General features: G+C 40.7%; 1 protein-coding gene across 1 annotated transcript in view; it reads left to right on the top strand.

Moving 5' to 3' along the window:
* LOC138851208 (ATP-dependent Clp protease proteolytic subunit-like) overlaps nucleotides 1-13,197 on the top strand; it is a 193,088-nt gene extending 179,891 nt beyond the window's left edge. The window contains exon 5 of the mRNA XM_070080055.1: nucleotides 12,846-13,197. Coding sequence (XP_069936156.1) covers nucleotides 12,846-12,967 — 122 coding nt within the window. The 3' untranslated portion in view covers nucleotides 12,968-13,197. The remainder of the gene's footprint in view (nucleotides 1-12,845) is intronic.
* The last annotated feature ends 1,073 nt before the right edge of the window (nucleotides 13,198-14,270 follow it).

The raw sequence follows: 14,270 nt of genomic DNA, 5'->3' as shown, positions 1-14,270 counted from the left end.
TGGTTGTGGGAGTAGATACTTGGAATGATGTTTGGCAAACATCATTGTTGTCTACCTCCCACGCCATCAGAACATCTCAGTGTGGCCTCCGTCTCTGCCGAGGGTGCCTAATCACTGCCAGCCTGACTGCAACAAGTATGCGATGGTGTATCAAGCAGGCACATGTTCAGAAGACATAGCTATGTGTCTGTATTACAACCGACATTAACTACAAGAAAGCCAGACAACCTGAAGAACAACACTGAAGAATCCTGAATCTCGTTACAGGCTCAACAACTTCTGTATAGCTGTTTCTATCCCCACATAGAAGCTGTAATTTTACTACAGAAAAAGGTACACAACCTCCCACGCCCTAGCCCTTGACAGGTGTCTGATAATACCTGACCTCAATACCTACGTAGGCTTAAAATGAGTGAGGAATGTCTGGCCTGCTGGGTGACCTTGAAAATGGCACTATAAGACCCGCATGCCACTTACACCCATACTGCGTGTGTCTAGTGAGGTGAATGTCCCTTCCTCGACTTTCCTATTCACCGGTATCCCTTAACTCGTCGCCATTATCTACATATGGGATAAGGGCGAGTTTAGCTGATCCAGGCCAAACAGCGCTCCAAGCCAGCCAGTGAAGGCCAAGGCTACATCTGTTCTGAATCCCAGAATGCCTTTGTGAACGTTCTACATTGTTCCGGCCGTACCTTCGGTGTTGTGAGAACTAGTTCTTATGTAGTGAAAATTTGTCTGTCATTCCAAGACACGTGTGCTAGATGTGTTAAGTGCTGCGGGTTTGGAGTTAACAAGTAGTACAGGGTTGGTAACTCTCGAGACGACTGTGGGCCCAGTGAATGACCTTGAAAATTGCACTGCGACCTGCAGGCCACTACACCCATATTGCCTGTGTCTAGTGAGGTGAATATCCTTTCCTTGTCCCTTCTCCTTCCTCGATTTGGAACTCAGCCGTTCGCCTCTATTTGCTTGTGGTCTAGAGGCGGTTTTTTTGCCAGACCACATGGGTGCTTGAGTGCCCGTGTCCTCTGTGCCGCACTCCGCTCATCTTGCGAGTGTCTCCTGTGTGCCTGCCTGCCTGCCTGCTGCAAGCAGGTGTCCGGGTGGTTGGCGCGGGCTTGGTGAGCACAGTCAAGCAAGCTTGAGGGCAGCACTAAAAGCTAGCCAGAACAAGCTAAGGCAGCCTGCAGTAATAGCTGTCCTAGGGCCCAGCATGTCTGTATACGTTCTGCAGTGCTGCTGGCATACCAGCGTTTCCTGTAGTGGCTTGAGAACAATTTGACGAGCATTGCAGTGCTGACATTTTGAGCGGGACATGCCAGAGGTTCACTTATAAACATAGTAAGCTTGTGGTGACTGGCTTGTACACAGTGAACATTCATCTGTCATACGTGTGCTAGAAGTGTTAAGTGCTGCTTTCCCCAACAGTTAATTGTCATTTGTAAGCCTGTATTAAGACTTTAAAAGGCTCAGAGTGTACTTCAGTGTAGTGACTCCTTACATTCGATAAATCAGTGTAATACATGCTCTGCTCAGTGTAACTGAACTATTAAATACGGTTACATAATTAAGTTGCTTGTCCTAGTGTCATTGTTGTGTTTTCTAATACATTTTCTCGTTCAGACTGAAACTTTACTGCTAAATTCCCAGTAATATTTCAAATTGCAGTGTTCATCTGTGGTGTGAGTGTGTAACTTATGCTTTGTATTTTTACTGTGAACAAGCTTACTCCTGCATAATGTTCAGTTTCATGAATACTTTCTTACTTGAGAAATTCGGTTACCTTTCAGCTGTGTTAAGCAAGAGTCAGCCTGTTAACATCTATGTTCCTTGCCATCGCATCTAGTGGGTCTAGCGCCTAGTTAAAATTGTAATAGTAACAATTTGCAATCATTATACTTCTAGTTATACATTGTGTAAATTGTTTTAGACTATTTGATCAACTGGATTGTAGTGTTTAACTTCTGATACACCAATTTAATGACTGCAGACACGCACTGACACATAATAAACACATTAAAACGCTGGTAACTCCAGAAGCCGGGCCTAGTGTGTGACCTTGAGAAGTTGAGTGTGTTTATTACGACCAGCGGTGTACCACTCTCACCTATATTTACATCAACAAAAGTGTATTCTAAGTGATAAAGTGTACACTTGGTGTACTTGGTAACACTTGTCATACATAGTAACGCGTGTGTAAGTGAGATTGTTTAGGTACTGGTTCATCTATCTACAGCTGCACACTTATGCTTGCATACATGTATAACATAGTAACGTGTGAGTTACCCAGGATGGACCAACGAAGTCGACCAGAGTGATTTATCTCATTGTCATTGTAACATTACCTAGTTTTTTTTTTTTTTTTTTTTTTTTAGTAATACTGTTTACAATCTATGGTTGGGGTAAGAGGTTGTCTTCAGCATTCATTGTGATGTCTGCTATATTATTATTTCAGTGAGGTACATTAGGTGGCAGTAGCCTGAACTAACTCAAGTGGAAGTTATCATTGAATTTGAACCTCATGTTTAATGTGATGTATGTCAGAATTCTAATTTTATGCTCAATATTACCTACTTTGTCTCTCTCTCTCTCTCTCTCTCTCTCTCTCTCTCTCTCTCTCTCTCTCTCTCTCTCTCTCTCTCTCTCTCTCTCTCTCTCTCTCTCTCTCTCTCTCTCTCTCTCTCTTTTCATCTTTGTAATTTGTGATAAGGTGTAAGACCTCGCCTGTACCATCCATTATATCATTATATGTACCATATTATTACCACACATACAAGAGGTCTCTGAGTGTGTTTTTGGTGGGGTGTGTGTCGTATTGAGTGGTGGTGGTCTGGGTTGAGTATGGTTGGAGGTGTTCATTGAACTTGAGCACTTGTGTCTTGTGATCTATTTTGGACTTCTGACTTTTTAGTGAATATTTGCTCTTGCATAAGCTATAAGGGAAAGATAAGCGAGGAATTCTTGTGTTGTGAGTCTTACACCAGATATCATCACTGGCAAACATGGCAACTGTCATAGAGGAACCTATTTCTGCAGGTGATGGAAATGAAGATAGCTTCCAGACCTTTAAAAGTAAACAAAAGAGAAAAAGTGAGAAAGGGCTAGAGCGTCGACGTAGTCAGACTCACTTGACTCGTACACAATGTGATACTAAATGTCCTTGGTGCACAGAGGCTGCAAGAAGTCTTTCTTCAAAGGAAGAATGTGTTAAGCTGAACTTCCCTGACAACACCCCGCTGCCTGCTAAGTGTGCATGGCTAATGGAAGCTGTAAACAAGCATCCTAACTCAAGGATCCAATTTAGGAAAAACACACACAACTTTGTGTTTGTGGAACAGAATAAAGAGCTGATTAATGATCTACTTAGTACACCTTATGGGGATATTAAGCTGCTCCGACCTCCATCAGACACTCACCACTTTAAAAAATGGGTCAGTATCATAATCTTTGGATACCCTCTCTGCATGGACCCATCCCATCTGACTCTAAGTGAGCATATCATCAAGCCTAAAAGACTTAAAGGAAAATCCCAAATTATTGCCAGTTGGGTAGGTCCTGTGCCCCTCCCCCGGAATACAGTGGACCCCCGCTTAACGATCACCTCCAAATGCGACCTATTATGTAAGTGTATTTATGTGAGTGCGTTTGTACGTGTATTTTTGGGGGTCTGAAATGGACTAATCTACTTCACGATATTCCTTATGGGAAAAAATTCGGTCAGTACTGGCACCTGAACATACTACTGGAATGAAAAAAGTTCGTTAACCGGGGGTCCACTGTATCTGGGTGCATGGTTTACGTTTCCTGAACATCGAAGTGTACCTACCCCCTAAACGTAGGTGTTACAAATGCCAGCACTATGGCCATGTTGCAGTAGACTGTGGAATACTACATTCTTGGTGTGGTAAGTGTGCTGGGAAACATTCCACTAGAGAATGCACAGTAGGCCCTGACAGCCGAAAATTTAAGTGTATTAACTGTAAAGAAGTTGGGGTTACAGTTTCCCACAAGGACTGCAGTCAGAACCCAAACAACCTTCGATGTAAACCTGATAACAGTCCTTTAATGGTAACTGAGGATGGGGCCATCCAGTCTACCACAGCCAGATCTGAGACTGAACCTCTGCAAAGTGTGCAAGAACCCCACCTCACTGCAAACAATTCTGGTGATACCAGAATGCCATCACACACACCAGCTGTGGAGGAGCTAGCCATCCCTGCTAGCACATATGGAACTACTGGTATGCCACTACAGATACCTATGGCTACACCTGAATATGGGGATGAGTTTGTCATTTCTCCCAATACACACAACTACAACAGTCAGACGGACACCACACAGGTAACCTCCCTGGAAATTGGAGATGAGTCAGATGCACAGGACCTACCTGCAATGAATGATGAAACAGAGAACACTAATGTAACCATGGTACCTGTTAAGGTGATAGGTGTTAAAGAAAGCACTAACCCAGAAGTGCCATCCTCCGGAGAGGCATTGGATTCGCCTGACCTTCCTCATATTATAACAACTTTCCAGAAAAAAATTGAGCATCTTGAACAGATCCTGACAAGTTTAATAAATATATGTAATCAGGATGGTGCTCTTGAGCATGGTGATGATGTCAAAAGTGCAGCAATCTCCGTTCAGCTTCCAGCAATTTGTGAGAAAGAAGCCCATAACTCTTGCCTTCAAGACTTGCCTTATCACTGGCTGCCAAAATGCCGAAAAATGCTTAAAAATAAAGGTCCTGAAGATAAAGACGTACAAACTATGCTATTTGCTCTTAAGTATCTGCACACTGTAGTCAAAGCATAATAGTTTTACCATCTTATGAGCAAGAGATTGTAATAACTCACTACAATGGATACATTACAAATCTTTTCATGGAACATTGCTTCCATCAGGAAGCGGTTGCCTGACTTACATCATATTAGTGCAACCAAGAATATTGATGTCATCTGTTTGCAGGAGTGTAGATTGAAAGATGGAGCACCTCCACCAAACTTGCCTGGATATGCAGCTTATAACCTAAGGTCAACCAACTGTTGTGTGATGTATGTCAGAAAGAGCTTGCCACATTCACTCCTTTCCTTGCAGAGTCGAGTTAACATGCAGTATCATGGTGTCAAAGTATATGCAGGCGATTTTTCCATAAACATTTTTAATCTCTATGCCCCAGCGAACCAGCTTCGACCTGATGCTTTACCAGATCGCATCAATAGTGAACCTACCATCATTCTTGGAGATTTTAATGCCAGACATAAGAATACTGTATTGGTGGGTCTATAACAAACACCAATGGAACTAAACTAGTGAGATTGCTAAATGAGCATGATAATGTTCGAATTGTGGGCACTACTGAGCCTACTCACATATATGGTGGCATACTAGATCTGTGTCTTGGATTTAATACATCATATACGATGCATGACTCTGTCATAGTTGATGATCTTCTATCTGATCACTTCCCAAGACTAACAACTGTCAATCTTGATCACATCTCCAGCAATCAAGGAGCTAAATACAGAAGGAGGAAACTTATTCTCAAACCAGAACACAGAGACAACTTTATTAACCACTTGGATCAATGGTATAAGAATTACGAGCCCATTGGCACACAAAAATTTAATGATGATTTAATTACCACTATTGAGAGTGTTCTCACAGATCAAGTGGGCAGGAATAGGAAACAAAAACCCTCCACTATAAATAACAATAAAAACCAATGTAAATACTATAATGATCCACAGCTGCGCAATCTAACACATGCAGCTAGGAGGATTGGTAAAGCATACCGTGAATGTAGAACCCCAGACCTGCTCAGAACGTTCCAAGCTGCACTAACAAATGCAAGGAATAGAAAGGAAGAACTTAGGCAACAGGAATGGGAACAGTTTGTTAGTGGATTAAATAGGTCCACCCCTTTGAGTTTGGCTTGGAAAGGTATAAATAAAATAACCAGGAAAAAGACTGGCAATGTTGCTCATCCCTTTCCTCTTGAAAAAGCAAATGACCTCATAAATGACTGGTCCAAAACATCCAGGCATGAAAGCCTTCCATCTCATATTAGAAAAAATTTAGAGAGTACTTCTGAAGAAATGTTGAAACTGATTAATTTTATGAGCCAAAATATTGATGAGAGTGATTGCCTCTTTACCGAGTATGAATTAGATAATGCATTAACCAAAGGTCGATCAACTGCTCCTGGAGAGGATGGTATAACCTATGATATTCTCAGAACTCTAAGGCACGTGCCTGATAACCCTTTGTTGGCACTGTATAATCTCAGTTACATTGAGGGCGTTCTTCCTACTTCCTGGACCAATAGTCTCATTGTGCCTATCCCTAAGCCCCAACAGCCTGATACATTTAGGCCGATCTCCTTAACTAGTTGTCTTTGTAAAACTTTTGAAAGAATGATGCTTAACAGACTGTACTACAGAATCAGAGATCAACTCTCCCCCTACCTCTATGGGTTCATGAAAGGTAAAAGTGTGCAGAACTGTATTTCCACCTTTCTCACTGCACACACCTCTACTAGTTTTACCACTTTTCTTGATCTAAAATCTGCATTTGATATTGCGAACAGAACCTTTATACTACATGAACTAGCCAAAATGAATATTGGTGGTAGCTTACTCTGCTGGATAATAGGATACCTGTCAAATAGAGTATCCTCTGTCCTTTACCAAGGCTTCAGAAGTGATTCTAAAGAAATGTCTTTAGGTACACCACAGGGAGGAGTTCTTAGTCCCATGCTATTTAATATTCTGATTAATGCTCTCCTAAATGCTCTACCTGCCTCACCTAAACATATAGCTATAAGCTATGCTGATGATATCATGATCCATACAACAGGGCATAAGATGAATACCATTCTTAATGAAGTTCAAGCAATTTGTAATCGACTAGGCCTCATAATATCTTCCTCTAAAACTAAGATATTAACAAGCAAACGACATCCCCCACCCATCTATTTGCAGGGTGAAATCATTAGCTACGTTAAAACTTACAGATATCTTGGTGTAGATGTACCCTTTAACAAATCCACTATGCCACAACTAAACAAGAAATGTAAAGCTAGGCTAAATGCTCTCAAAGCTGTTGCTGGCTACAATCCCAACTATGGTGCAAATGTGAGAATCGTGAGAATGATGTACATAGCCTATGTTAGGTCCTTAATTGATTATGCTGCTCCCATGTTGATATTAGCTAAAGAAAGTTCTCTCCGACCCTTGGAGTTAATGCAAAATGAAGCTCTCAGGATTATTCTTGGCTGTCCCAGATCTACAAAAGTTCTTAACATGAGGAAGGAGCTTGGTATTTCTAGTATCAGTGATAGGATTGTTGAAATTAACACTGTACTCGGTATTAGAATGTTGAGAAACGAACCAGACACTGTCACAGTGAATCTTACCAAGTGTCTAGAGGTAAATACACACAGATCTAAATGGATTGTGAAAACGTGCAATTGCATTAAGTTTTATAACCTGCATGAACTGTATCACTGTAGGCAACAAGAGCATTTCACCCCTCCATGGAAGATGTGTTCATTTAACCCTTTCAGGGTCCAAGGCCAAAATCTGAAGTCACGCACCAGTGTCCAAGAAATTTTGAAAAAAAAAAAAATTATTTTTTCTTACAGAATTAAAGAGCATATTTTTGTGAAGGTAATAAAACAAAAAAAATTAGAATCTGATCAGTACTTACCGAGATACAGTGCCAAGAAGTTTGTAGAAAATGATGTGGTGGCGGCAACATCGACGAATTCCACATACGCGTATTATATTATTTTGTTGTTTTAGTTGTTTTTTCTTTTCTTTTCCAATTTTTTTCTATTCCTACTAACATTTGGGGCCTGAGAGACCAATACTGTATATAATTGATATATATATACTCACTGTATTGAACACAATAACCGCACTAAAGTTATTATCATATTATTGTTTACCACTGTTGTTTATTACAATAAACATGCACAAATATTGTATAATACTAATGTTCTATCATATATTTACATATTTACAATCACTGGACATGGTTTTAGAACTGCTGGAGCTTGTGGAACTCCTTGAAACAAGGCACCATGCACAGAGGCACCTTACATTCCTCACACATAAACCGAGTGTCTTTGCGTCTTTGTTGCCGTCGTTTTGTTTGTGCACAGACGATGCATCTCTTCTGAGCAAATTTCTTTTGAGTTGAAGGAAGCTGTATTATGAAATGATCACCTTCTCTCCTCAAACGCTTGGGTATATTGTGATGAATTCGAGGACCATGTTGTATTGCAGGTGTTGTTACCTGGTACTTCATTATGAGTTGTCTGACAACAGACAAACAAAATTCACCATACGGTGGTCTGTTACCAGTCTTTATTTGGTACATATTATATGCATTCAGCATTGAAATGTCAATGAGATGGAAGAAAAGTTTCATGTACCACTTGTAACTCTTACGAACACAGTCAACAAAACCAATCTGCATGTCACACTTGTCAACCAAGCGCATGTTTTGTGTATAATCAATCACTGTCACTGGTTTTCGAATACGTTCATTAGTCACTCGATCAACTTTGCCACTGTCTTGCATTTCATTATGGTGAATGGTTGTCAACAATGTGACATCTCGTTTGTCATGCCACCGTAATGCCATGATGTCATTGGCAGTAAACACCTGCACGTCATCACCACGAACACCTGCGTTGAGCCTGGGCATATGTTTACGATTAGAACGCACTGTGCCACACACATCTGTCTTGTTCACTCGCATGAAATCACTGAGTAATGGGCTTGTGTACCAGTTATCGGTATATAATGTATGGCCCTTACCAAGATAAGGTGCCATCATGTTTCTCACTACGTCACCTGATATACCCAATAACATCTTGGTATCTTTCAATGTTTTACTACCCGTGTATACAACAATATCCAACACCAGGCCACTGTCACAATCACAGAGTACAAACAATTTTATACCAAAACGGTTCCTCTTGCTCGGTATATACTGCTTGAATGACAGTCTACCTTTGAACAAAATCAAAGACTCGTCAATTACAAGATTCTTGAATGGATAAAAGTATATCCTGAACTTTTGTTTGAGATACATGAAAACATTTCTAATCTTGTATAACCTGTCACTTCTGTCAGGCCTGGTTTTGTCAGAGAAGTGCAACATACGTAACAGTAAGATAAACCTGTTCACTGGTATTATTTCACTGAAGGATGGGGTACAAATTAGCCGATCTGTGGACCAGTATGCTTTTATATTATGCTTATAGACGTGAGGCATAAGCATTATTGTTGCAAAAAGCAAATACATTTCTGCAACAGTCGTCTCTTTCCACCTGTGTAGTCTTGACTGTGGTGATAAGATCGTATTTGCCATGGTGTACTGAAAATACTTATTACTTTCCCTGACAATAATTTCCATCAATGGCTGGTCAAAGAATAATTCAAAGAATTCCAGTTCATTGGCCATGGTTCCAAGGGGACAGGTAGGTAGAATTCCACTTTGAGAGTCATCAAAGTGGTGAGGGCTGGGAACAAAATTGGTATTTTGCTGCCAGTCCCAGATACGGTTTGCTGGTGGATACTGGACATCATAGGCTGGTTGTACGGGTGGTTGTGGCGGGCTGGTGGGTGACGCTCCGCTTTGTCCTTGAACTGACGAGTCAGCAGCGTGGGTCCCCGCGTGGCACAGCGAGTCACGCATGGCGGTGCCACTACCACCACCAGCCCCACTAACACCATCCACTGATGTCTGTGGCCCATCCATGCCAAGTGTAGCCACATCATCCTCACTATCACTACCTAAAACGGGTGTAGGGCCACGGGATGTACTCCGGGATGTACTCCGGGATGTACTCCGTCCCCTGGGCACAGCATAGGGTACACTACCCGAGCGCATGCGGCGGCAAACATACCGACGCTTCACTGGTGAATATGTTTCCTCACTATCACTACTCGAATGATCGTCGAGCGCAATAAAATCACAATCCACGTCAGAATCATCGTCATTACTGAAGTCAGAGGCCAGGCCATGGGAAAATATTAGTTTTCTCTTACGTTTAGGAACACCCGACCGTGAGTCACGAGTGCCCACACCAGAGGTAGAAGGTCGAGGATCGTCGGGGTTTTCTGCACTATTATCGATATCCTGGTCATTATTTTCGGTCACTAACTTATCAAAGCCGTAGAATTCGTCTTCATTTCCACTTCCATCAGTGTCAGAACTATCAGACAGGAAGAGGAGAGTCCCAATTTTCCGGGGAGTGAGAGCTGACTTGCGACGAGGCATGGTGAACAAGAGTGACTGAGCCGGCGTTCCCACAATGCTATGCAGGCGCCTAGATTTTTTGTTTATGGCGCACACCCACGGCGCAGACCCATTCTCTCATATGTAGGCCTATGAGCGCTTTCGCGCTAAATTTGATGGCGCTAGAATTTTGGCGTAGATCTACGGTTTGGACACTCACCGACCAGCCGTAGATCTACGGGATGGACCCTGAAAGGGTTAATATCACATACCTACAAGTCCCTCCCAAGAAGCTCATTGCTAGTAATCCCTTCCTTAACCCTTTGACTGTTTTCGACGTATAAATACGTCTTACGAGCCAATGTTTCTGACGTATATATACTCAATAATTCTAGCGGCTTCAAATCAAGTGGGAGAAAGCTGGTAGGCCCACATGTGAGAGAATGGGTCTGTGTGATCAGTGTGCACCACATAAAAAAAATCCTGCAGCACACATTGCGTAATGAGAAAAAAAAAACTCTGATCGTTTTTTTGGAATAAAACGCCGACTTTGACGTGTATTTTCGTATAGTATTTATCGTTGTATTCGCGTTTTCTTGGTCTTAGGTGATAAAATGGAAAACATATTACAGAAATAGAGATGATTTTCATTACTTTTACGATGAAAACGACCTTGAAACTGAGCTCAAAGTAGCGGAAATGTTCGATTTTTACCAATGTTCAAGAGTACATAAATCACACCACACGTCCAATACACGTCAACTGGGGAGTCTAATATTCTTTCACTAGTGCACTGATATTATTTATACCATTTTTACAATAATGCAGTCGTCTGCATAACAGTAAATTTTGTATTTTTTTGTATGAATAAAAAATCAAAATAGAAAGCAATAATAATATAAGAGGGGCCTAGAGATGTGACTAATGAACAGAGCATATGTTATTTTAGTGCCACGAATGTCTACCTTGTTTATTCTGGACCCTATTTTGAAATTGGCATCTTTTTTATTTTGCGTGAAATTGGCCAAATTGCCAATTCCTGACCACCATAATGGGTAGTCCAAATTAGTAAATGGGAGGTTTCTTGTACTCAGCTGATAGATAAAATGGAGTTCTAAAGAAATAGCTATGAGTTTGGTCAACTGGAACAATGGAATTGGCTGAAAATTGGGCTCAAAGTCGGCGAAATCGCCGATACGCATATGTCGCCGAGACCGCTAACTTCGCGGGAGCATAATTCCACTAGTTTTCGACCAAATTTCGAACTTTTGGTGTCATTACCATCGGGAAAAGATTCTCTATCATTTCATAAGAAAAAATAATTTTTTTTTTTTCAAAAATTGAGCGACATAGAATGACAGTTTCAGAGAGGGGCCTGAAACAGTCAAAGGGTTAAATCTCTTGTTAGAGCAACTGCTCAAGAAGAAATTTCTCACGTAGCTGGTAGTAACAAGTTATCACAAGTTATATACACTGATGGATCTAAACAGGAGTCTTCTGGCAGGGCTGCATCTGCTCTTGTTGCCACCTCCCTAGTTAAGAACGATAATAAATTTGTTGAGTTAGGTATAAGAATTAACAACTGGGCGTCTACACTGCAAACTGAATTGTTTGCAATCCTAATGGCGCTAAAGCTAACCTATGACACTGAGCTTGACTCTATCATCATTACTGATTCTATGTCATCATTGAAGGCTCTTGGCTCATATAATGACTCCAACAACATGCTCATTGGGGAAGCCAGGTATAGATACTCAAAAATTAGGGACAAAGGAATTAATGTACAATTGCTATGGATCCCATCACACATTGGATTACTCCTTCATGATAAAGTTGATATGTTAGCCAAGAAGAGTATCGAGAAGGAGAATGTAGAATATAACTTTGGTATAACTGTGTCTAGCATTAGGAATAATATTAGGAGAGAAGTAAATAATGAAAATGATTGTTATAGGAATGCAGTTAGAAGCCTGAGTAGATCTATAACCCACTATGATAACATGAACGTAGATAAGTATGTTTATGGAGCAACTTGCAATGTGAACAGACTGACTGATGTTGTAGTGGCCAGGCTTAGGCTTGGTTACAAGTACTTCTGGCAGTTTGGGAGACACACAGATGATGATCAAACTAAATGTAAATTATGTGATCAGCCATATGGTCACTCTCTTGAACACTATGTGCTTAATTGTCCACTTATTGAGGAATACAGAGACAGACAGTATAATAACCTATGTGACATGTCAAGATATCTTATTAATGAAAATAAGATACCAGATATACTAAGCAAATTTCCTAAAATTGCTTGTAACAGATAAGTGAACTATAGATATGTAGATATAAATCCATATGTATTCCTGTTAACCCTTTGGGGCCTAGTTCCTAGGCCTTTTGTGTATCCATATGCTCTCGCGCTACCGTCCACAGGATGGATATGGGGTGCACAATAAACTAGCCACTTCGGTGGCAAAATCTAAATCTTGTTAGAAGTAACAATTTTACTAGTTTTAATGTCTTAGGTTAACTGTTACAAAGTACTATTCCTTAATATGAAAAAAACAATCACAAATATTACATCTCCATTGCAGCCCCGATGATGGAACGTGATAAGTTTATGGAAGCAAGTGAAGCTAAGGAAATAGGACTGATTGATCAAGTCTTGACTAGCCCACCTAAAGTAGGAGATACACCAGCTGACACTCCAGAGTAACCCAGTAGTATTTGCTTCCTCTTATCATAGCAGCACCCCATCATAAGTAAACAAGAATCTACAATGAGCAAACATTATAAAAAGTATTCATTAAAGTAAATGTATTCTTATCTGCATTTCCATTAATCAAACATTTTAGCACTGCAGCAATTATGAGAGTGATGTTAATTTATCTTTTATTGATTTTGGTAGTAGGTTGGTAGACAGCAACCACCCAGGGAAGTACTACCGTCCTGCCAGATGACTGTGAAACAAAAACCTGTAACTGTTTTGCATGATGGTAGGATTGCTGGTTTCTTTTTCTGTCTCATAAACACGCTAAGATAACAGGGATATCTTGCTACTCCTACTTACACTTTGGTCACACTTCACAGACACGCACATGCATATATATATATACATACATCTAGGTTTTTCTCCTTTTTCTAAATAGCTCTTGTTCTTTTTTATTTCTTCTATTGTCCATGGGGAAGTGGAAAAGAATCTTTCCTCCGTAAGCCATGCGTGTCGTATGAGGCGACTAAAATGCCGGGAGCAATGGGCTAGTAACCCCTTCTCCTGTATACAATTACTAAAAAAGAGAAGAAGAAAAACTTTATAAAACTGGGTTGCTTAAATGTGCGTGGATGTAGTGCGGATGACAAGAAACAGATGATTGCTGATGTTATGAATGAAAAGAAGTTGGATGTCCTGGCCCTAAGCGAAACAAAGCTGAAGGGGGTAGGAGAGTTTCAGTGGGGGGAAATAAATGGGATTAAATCTGGAGTATCTGAGAGAGTTAGAGCAAAGGAAGGGGTAGCAGTAATGTTAAATGATCAGTTATGGAAGGAGAAAAGAGAATATGAATGTGTAAATTCAAGAATTATGTGGATTAAAGTAAAGGTTGGATGCGAGAAGTGGGTCATAATAAGCGTGTATGCACCTGGAGAAGAGAGGAATGCAGAGGAGAGAGAGAGATTTTGGGAGATGTTAAGTGAATGTATAGGAGCCTTTGAACCAAGTGAGAGAGTAATTGTGGTAGGGGACTTGAATGCTAAAGTAGGAGAAACTTTTAGAGAGGGTGTGGTAGGTAAGTTTGGGGTGCCAGGTGTAAATGATAATGGGAGCCCTTTGATTGAACTTTGTATAGAAAGGGGTTTAGTTATAGGTAATACATATTTTAAGAAAAAGAGGATAAATAAGTATACACGATATGATGTAGGGCGAAATGACAGTAGTTTGTTGGATTATGTATTGGTAGATAAAAGACTGTTGAGTAGACTTCAGGATGTACATGTTTATAGAGGGGCCACAGATATATCAG

The sequence above is a fragment of the Cherax quadricarinatus genome, unplaced genomic scaffold (assembly GCF_038502225.1).
Source record: "Cherax quadricarinatus isolate ZL_2023a unplaced genomic scaffold, ASM3850222v1 Contig112, whole genome shotgun sequence".
Taxonomy (NCBI): domain Eukaryota; kingdom Metazoa; phylum Arthropoda; class Malacostraca; order Decapoda; family Parastacidae; genus Cherax; species Cherax quadricarinatus.
Note: the sequence above shows the minus strand (reverse complement) of the source record. Positions and strands in the feature narration are given on the sequence as shown.